The following is an 8,607-nucleotide window of genomic DNA, read 5'->3' as shown; positions in this document are numbered from 1 at the left end:
TGAGAGGTTTGACATATGTGTACGAGAGGTTTGACATATGAGTATGAGAGGTTTGACATATGTATATGAGAGGTTTGACATGTGTGTATGAGAGGTTTGACATATGAGTATGAGAGGTTTGACATATGTGTACGAGAGGTTTGACATATGAGTATGAGAGGTTTGACATATGTGTATGAGAGATTTGACATGTGTATGAGAGGTTTGACGTGTGTATGAGAGGTTTGACATATGTATATGAGAGGTTTGACATATGAGTATGAGAGGTTTGACATATGTGTATGAGAGGTTTGACATATGAGTATGAGAGGTTTGACATATGTGTATGAGAGGTTTGACATATGAGTATGAGAGGTTTGACATATGTGTATGAGAGGTTTGACATATGAGTATGAGAGGTTTGACATATGTGTATGAGAGGTTTGACATATGAGTATGAGAGGTTTGACATATGTGTATGAGAGGTTTGACATATGAGTATGAGAGGTTTGACATATGTGTATGAGAGGTTTGACATATGTGTATGAGAGGTTTGACATATGAGTATGAGAGGTTTGACATATGTATATGAGAGGTTTGACATATGAGTATGAGAGGTTTGACATATGTGTATGAGAGGTTTGACATATGAGTATGAGAGGTTTGACATATGTGTATGAGAGGTTTGACATATGAGTATGAGAGGTTTGACATATGTGTATGAGAGGTTTGACATATGAGTATGAGAGGTTTGACATATGTGTACGAGAGGTTTGACATATGTGTACGAGAGATTTGACATATGTGTATGAGAGGTTTGACGTGTGTATGAGAGGTTTGACATATGTATATGAGAGGTTTGACATGAGTATGAGAGGTTTGACATATGTGTATGAGAGGTTTGACATATGAGTATGAGAGGTTTGACATATGTGTACGAGAGGTTTGACATATGAGTGTGAGAGGTTTGACATATGTGTATGAGAGGTTTGACATATGAGTATGAGAGGTTTGACATATGTGTATGAGAGGTTTGACATATGTATATGAGAGGTTTGACATATGTGTATGAGAGGTTTGACATATGTGTATGAGAGGTTTGACATATGTGTACGAGAGGTTTGACATATGTGTACGAGAGGTTTGACATATGTGTATGAGAGGTTTGACATATGTGTATGAGAGGTTTGACATATGTGTATGAGAGGTTTGACATATGTGTATGAGAGATTTGACATATGTGTACGAGAGGTTTGACATGTGAATATGAGAGGTTTGACCATTGTATATGAGAGGTTTTTACTAGTATATATGAAAGGTAAAGCTTTTCACTAGTATATATGAAAGCTTTTCAGTAGTGTGTATGAGAGCTTTTGAGTAGGTTATATAAGAGGTAAATGTTTTCACTAGTTTATGTGAGAGCTTTTCACTAGTGTTTGTGCAAGGTTTTGAGTATAGTATGTGGAAGAGTTCAATTTCACATGTGTATATGGAAGTTAATTCTGATTTATGTCCCTGGTGGCACCTCATAGAATAGAGCCAACACCTACCTGCATTTCATAATGAGGTTGCCAGATAAGCTCTGAAACGACGCCAATAAGGGAAAAAGACGCATTCTAAACCCAGCATAGTAACAGCTGTTTCAGAGAGCCTTTTAGGGAGGTTCTGAGCCATTACAGACCCAACCAATTTTTTTTGGGCTACATATCACATTACAGAACAAGGATTAATGCCCCATTCAACCATTCTCTATCACCTTTAATAAAAGCTCAGCTGCAGCCTAGTTTAACAGAGCCTTACTGTCCTCCGAGCTTTGATTTTTCTTTATATTTAACACTTTTTTGAATCAGCTCTGCAGCAAGCTCACCAACAGCCGTAGCTGTGTTCATTACCGCCTCTACAGCCGAGTCTGATTTATCAGCTTCACAATACCCAGTATAACCTCCAGCTGCCGCTCCTGTAAGAGCAGCTCCTGCTGCGATACCAGCTACCACACCTGATGCTGCTGCTGCTGCAGTTCCTCCAGCTGCCGTTACCACTGCCACCTTCACCACCTCTGCTTCAGCTGTTCCCATAGCTTTCAATGCCCGGACAACTAAAGCAACCATCACAGGCACACCGAGCAGAGCTCCTAACAACACTCCTGTTGTAATACCTGCAGCTTTCTTGAGAAAATTGAAGACATTTTTCTTTGCCTGACTCTTAATCTCTTCCTGTGACACATGTCCTGATGATGACTGAATGCGTCTTTCCTCCTCTTGAATTAGTCTGTTCACTGCTTGTAGCATCTTATTGGTGTAGAAACCTCCACTGTTTGTCTTTACCATCTCTGTTATTGTGTTGAGCAGATTTCCCACCTGGATCTGGTTGTTTCTGTATTCATGCTGCTGGTTGTTCTTCCAGTATTTGTTGTCAACCACATGGCAGCGGCCTCCACATTTCTCCAGGAGATCACGCAGATCCTTATTTTCACTCACAAACTCTTCAATCGTCATCCCTTCGGGGAGCTGATCACCGTGAGTGAAGACGACCACAGCATATTTGAAAGCTTCCTCAGAAAAAGATTGTTTTATTTTAGAGACAACCTCTTTCTCGTGCTCCGTAAATTTCTCCACTTTAAGTAAAATGAGAAAAGCATGAGGACACTCGGTGATGCACTTTGCTGTCTCAGGTTTCAGGCCCTCTTCATTCCTGCGATTGTCAAAGAATCCAGGAGTGTCGATCAATGTGATGTTTCTTCCATTAATCTCTCTGGTTTCACGCTGACATTCACTTGTTCCAGGGTTTACAGTGTGATTTATCTTAAACACTTCCTCTCCAAATATGGTTTCAGCCAGGCTGCTTTTCCCAACTACAGTTTTCCCATATAACTGTCACTGAATCAACTGACTTTCATAGTTAAACAGAATATTTTTTTAAAGACCACAGCTTCTGCTTTTGTTGCTGCTGCAAGTTTTTTTAAAAACCATGCCTGTGAGAACAGGAAGTTCATTTGCATACCATCAAAACAGTATTTGTGCATTAATTCCAGACTCTTTAACCTACGCAGAAAAAAAAAATTTCAGTCACCCTCCGTGATTCCAGAAATCAAATGAAAATTGTCAGAAAATTACAACAATACATGCCCAGCAATATTGTTGTAATGTTTTAAATACTTGAACGCAGTTTTTCTAGAGAATATAATTGTTTTGTATATGGGATTATCGTCCATCGACTCTTTTGGGCTTTCACATGCGCGAGCCTACAACCAGCCGGTGAGTTACATGCTGTTTATAAAGTTGTTTTGTAACGTCCCCATGCCAGTAATGTGAGAACCATGCATATAGTTTTGATGGTAAGGCTTGTGACTTTATTGTCGGATGGTTTATAAAGTGGTGTGGCGTTTCTGCTGTGTGCAAGTTGTTGTTTTACGTGGAAGGGTTAGCAGTTGCCCCTTAGCCACCACGTATTAGCCTCGCATGACACGCTGTGCGAACAGCGCGATCTCCACACAGGGAGCGCAGATTTGCACCTCTCTGTGTCCTACTGTCAGTATTTGACAACCTCTAGCAATGGAAACGCGCTTCAAATGCCCCGGAGTTCCCCTTTAAGGCCGGGAAAGCGTACACGTCTTTTTTCATGTATAAGGTTGTTTTGCACCAATTATTGACCTCTGCGCCAATTAAATGCATTATAATAGACACGTGAGAGTGTCGTCATGTTCCTCGTGTCATTGTTTTGAAGTTAAGTTATATCGAACAAGCTTGGAGGACTTTCAGTGGGAAGACATTTCAGACGGTAGCGATTGTGAGGAGTTTCTTGGCTTTGATGATGGCGCATCATTGATGCTGATGAACGTGCTGACCCAATTGATCGAGATTTATGGCTAGCACATATGTTTGAAGATGACGATAACGGCGAGGATGATTTTGAAGGGTTTGAATGTGAGTGGAAGACTGACAATTACCACCATAATCGACGGAGAGATTTCAACCGCACACCAGCGGTGAAAGTCGATTTACCTGCAGATGCCACACCATTGCAGGCATTTAATCATATTTTTACTGAGGAGCTTTGGGCGCATTTCGTTTCCGAGACGAATAGATACAGTGACCAGGTACTTCAGACTCCAGCTCGAGCAAAGATGGCAAGGTGGTCACACGTAACTGTGCCGGAGATGAAAACGTTTATTGGAATGTGTATGGACTCCTTGTGCTGCCAGTACGAAGAGATTACTGGCGATAAAATAAATATATAAATAAATAATTTAAATGTAAATTAAATTAAATTTTATTTTATTACTGTTTTCTAATTGAAAATAGCGCTGTTCCTGCACTTTACTTTTTACATTTTCTATTTATCATGAAGGTGTATGTAAATAAACTCAATTTCCAAAGAAAGCCACAGGTGTAAGCTCTCAAATACTTTTTGAATTTTGTTTCTAACTGCTACAGAGGCTGAGAAATCAATAATTTAGTAATTGCTGAATTTCCAGAAAAACTTCAGGTTTTAGGGGGTCTTTCTGAAATCGCCCATAGGTTTTACAGGCATTCTTTTCCAGGCGTCTTAGGCCTAAATGGGTTAAGTGAAGATAGTTTTCTAAGGAAATCCTGGGCCCATGTGGCTACATCGGTGGAATGACATTTTCTCATGCAGTGCTGCCTGAAAGCTCGAAGGTCATCCAGCAACGGTTTCTGTCCTTAGCCCTTACACTCACATAGTTGTTTAAGGGTGTTGCTAGTAGGACATTTTAAATCTAATTCTATTTTCTGAAAGAAATGAAGTTCAAAAAATCATTTACTTGGACGTGTGTTCATCAAATAAGGTTTAAAACGGTTAACAAATGAAAGAGTTTGGTTTTATTGCATGGAAATGAGATTTGTATGTGTGGGGTCAAAGAAAAATAATGCAGGAGGAGGTAGCATTACATCACAGAGGATATTATTCTTGAATGCGACAAAGCAACACAGCTTTTTGTCACTGAACAGAATACTGTAAGCATAATGTACATTTTCCAAGTCGTCTTTCTGTATTGTAGTGCTGGGTCTGCAGGGGGGCACAGGCCCACGGGCTCTACCAGTCATGGGGCCCCCTGAGCTCCACCTGCAAAATGTCAATGAAAGAGACACATGCTGACATCCAAGGGCTTCAGCTTTAAACTCACAGCGGTGCTCCAGCATAATCTTTGGGTAACTGGATGTTACAGGATGTTTTACACAACTCATTTTATTGCCAACTGCAGTTTGTGATACAAACCATAACTCCTTTCCATACATTCTATATATGGAAGTCAAAGAGAATAAACGAAGAAATGAATAACAACAATAGAACCCTGAGGAGGGGGAAAGTGGTTTAAAGAGGAGGAGCTAAAGGAGACTACTGATGGAGGGGAGTAACTGAAGAGAAAGGCAGAAAAAGAGTGGGAGGAGCAAAAGTAGCTCTGTGCTCACTCTCTGTCTCCTTTATTCATTTATTCATTGATGTCTCCTCTGAAGCACCGAGGAAAAATAAACAAGGTGCAGATGCTGCAGATTTGTTCATTTTCTCAGCAGGCAGTTGTGACGAGACCTCCGATATCAACCACGCCTCTGTCAACCAGCTCTGGTGTCTGTGGGCTCTGGTAAGGTATGAATAAAACCCCTCATAGATTGTTGTGGTATTCCTGCAGTGACTTTCTGTTGTAACCAGCATTGAGATGGCAGTGCTGATTTATTTTTCCCTTTTAGAAACATGCAGCATGAAGTGGATGGACTGATATTTACAAAAAAAAGAAGAGAAATAAATAATTAAGTTAAATACTAACCTAAATACAGTCGTGATGCCATATCAGTGTGAATTAATGTATCAAATTTGGACCTTAAAATGAATGTGTCAAGCACAGCAACACATTCTTAATATAGTTTATATAGCTTGTGTCTTAATAATTAATAATTAATAATTAATAGTTACACTGTTTATGTCATGTGCAGACTCCACTCACTTAGGCAGCGCCAGCGTTGTAATAGTGTGGACCCACTTTGATGTTAATTCTGACCTTGATGGGGAAGTCTTACAATGAAGATATACTTTTGAATATATATAGTATATGTCTAATAAAGGAATGATATATGTGGGATTTTCTAACCATGGGAAAAAGTCAGATAAGGAATACTAAATGAGTGTCAAAAAGAACTGTTCTCCTAGATCTGCTGAACCAAGAACCAATGAGACCAAGCAGCATCGCAGATTTATGTAATAATAATAATAATAATAATAATAATAATAATAATAATAATAATAATAATAATAATAATAACTTGGACTTATATAGTGCCTTTCAAGGTACCCAAGGTCGCTTAACAAAAGAAAAGAAGGGGGGAAGGGTAGGGCCGGAGGGGTGGGTTTAAGAAGACTAGGACATGGAGAAGAGATGTGTTTTTAGATTATTTTTTAACTGTAGTAGAGAGGGGGCAGAACGGATGTGAAGTGGCAGATTGTTCCATAGGGTAGGGGCAGTTGAACAGAAGGCCCTATCTCCATATGTTTTTAGTCTGGTGCGAGGAACGGAAAGTAGGTCCTTGTCTGAGGAGCGCAGAAGCCGCGACTGGGAGTAGGGGTGGAGGAAATCAGAGATGTACTTAGGTGCAAGTGAGTGGAGAGATTTGTAGGTCAAGAGAAGGATTTTATAGGTGATGCGTGCTTTGACTAGCCTGGGTGCCAGCCGAACTTAGCCCCGCCCATAAAAGTTTTAGTCGGGAAGTTCGGTCTGGCTCTGCTCAGTTAGGAAATCATTATGCCCGACCAAGAATCGGTCGGGCATAATGTTGATTGTTGATGAGTGTGGAGTAGTATTGTGTTTTTGTCCGGGAGAGAGCCTCTTTATAGCTCTGAACATGGTCCCTGTAGGCTTCAAGATAGACCAGATCTTTTGAAGAGCCTCTCAAGCTGGCGCCCAGTAGCCTTCAACCTCCGGAGCTCTTGGGTAAACCAGGGGGCAGGGCGGGCAAAGGAGACAGATCTGGTGATGAGAGGGGCAACGGAGTCCAGGCTAAGGGTGAGAGCAGTGTTGTAGTGTTCCACCAGACTGTGTGGTTTGGAGGGTGGTTGCAAGGTTGATCGCTAGGGTGTTTGCCAGTGTAGGAATACACACACGCTTTGTGTTCCTGTAAGTGATGGTCCGCTTTATGCACTGCTTGGGGAGGGGCACAGGGACTGAGAAAAGGATGGCATGGTGGTCAGAAACAGCCAGGTCTCTGCATTGGAAATGGGAGGGGGTCAAGCCAGCGCAGCATACCAGATCCAAAGTGTGCCCTTTAGCATGTGTTGGGCCCTGTACATGCTGTGTGAAATTAAAACAGTCCAGCACTGACAAGAAGTCCGCAGCGAGGGAACAGCTAGAGTCCACGTGGATGTTAAAGTGCCCAAGTAAGATGGTGGTAGGGGACATGGGGCAGATGGAGGCCAGTAGTTCAGAAAACTCCGGTAAAAAGCAGGTGGTGGCTTTTGGGGGGCGGTAGACAAGGACCACCTGGAACTGCTTAGCCCCAGCCAACATTAAGTGAAGGCACTCAAATGATGTGGTGTTTACTGGAATTTCTTTCATTGGGATGTTTGTGCAGTGTATGACGGCCAGCCCACCACCGCGGCCACAGCTGCGAGGCTTTTGAGTATAGGAATATCCAGGGGGAGTGGCTTGGTTGAGTGTGATAAATTCATGTTGACTCTGCCATGTCTCAGTCAGGCAGAGAAAGTCCAGTTTTCTTTCAGAGATGATATCATGGATGAGTAAGGCTTTGTTATTTAGTAGCATGAATGTGGCAGGTCTAGGCACTACTGTGGTAGCAGTAACAGTGCTGGCCGCCACACAAACCAGGGGTCTCAGGTATACAGGCGGTGGGCGTGGCTTCGGACGATGACGTCGCCATGTTGAGGCAAGGATCCTGACAGCTGGTATGACCGAAGTTGTAGCCCGGTAAACAAACTTATGCCTGGTAGCCCTATGCATGTAGGGGGGGCGACGCAGGAGTCGGAGAGATTTTATCACCGCAAGACAGTTCGGAGACGAGTAAGAACTGAGATTCCTGAATTCCGCTGCAGTGTATTTGATGAAAGTCATGGAGCAGCGTTCAGTAGCTAACATCCTAGCTCGGTCTGCTAGCTCCAGCCGTGTTGACAGACCAAAAAAGTTTGCCGTGGCAAAACGTGAAACAAGATGTTCAGGATGTTTCAGCCGGCAGAGAAGAACCCAGATGGAAGATGACAGAATATCCACGGTAGGTAGAATAATGCCACTAACGTTCAGAGTCTGATGATAATCTATTCGCAACCAGTAAGTAAAGTTAAAGTAAAGTTGGATGTGAGAAGCGGCGACATGCACGCCAGCGTCCTCTCAACATCTGTGTCATCTTTGAACTCTGCTGTTGCAGAACAGTTCAACCGTACGAGGGTTGTAAAGACCTCTTCGTGAAATTCTCTTTCCATCCCTGACAAAAGCAAGAACAAATCCCTGTGTTGTGATTGTGAACGACTGCTTAAGATCCCCTTGATCAATCATACTAAAAATTCTAACCAAGACTGGACACCACTCTTGTTTGGTGCACATTGGTCTGGCAGTGCTTGAAATGTGTTTTTTCATTCTGGTTAATGTCATTGTCTGAATGTTTGTAATTA

At 42.0% G+C, this 8,607-nt stretch overlaps 1 protein-coding gene across 1 annotated transcript; it reads right to left on the bottom strand.

The window, feature by feature from the left end:
• Nucleotides 1-1,775: 1,775 nt before the first annotated feature.
• Nucleotides 1,776-5,042, bottom strand: LOC142368698 (GTPase IMAP family member 7-like). Its single transcript, XM_075450893.1, has 2 exons — nucleotides 4,968-5,042; nucleotides 1,776-2,849 (listed from the first exon to the last, which is right to left on the bottom strand). Exons 1-2 carry the CDS (start codon nucleotides 5,040-5,042, stop codon nucleotides 1,776-1,778), a joined length of 1,149 nt encoding a protein of 382 aa, XP_075307008.1.
• Nucleotides 5,043-8,607: the final 3,565 nt, after the last annotated feature.

This window comes from Odontesthes bonariensis, chromosome 19 (genome assembly GCF_027942865.1).
Source record: "Odontesthes bonariensis isolate fOdoBon6 chromosome 19, fOdoBon6.hap1, whole genome shotgun sequence".
Lineage (NCBI taxonomy): Eukaryota > Metazoa > Chordata > Actinopteri > Atheriniformes > Atherinopsidae > Odontesthes > Odontesthes bonariensis.
This window is presented reverse-complemented; position numbering and strand designations above follow the sequence as displayed.

What these genes read in the sequence shown, in the direction of transcription:
- LOC142368698 (XM_075450893.1), bottom strand. Translation starts at nt 5,042, where the DNA reads ATGACTGGTAGAGCCCGTGGGCCTGTGCCCCCCTGCAGACCCAGCACT. An exon ending in AGAAAGACGACTTGGAAAAT is followed by an intron (nt 2,850 to 4,967) that starts GTACATTATGCT and finishes ATTCAGTGACAG; the next exon opens with TTATATGGGAAAACTGTAGT.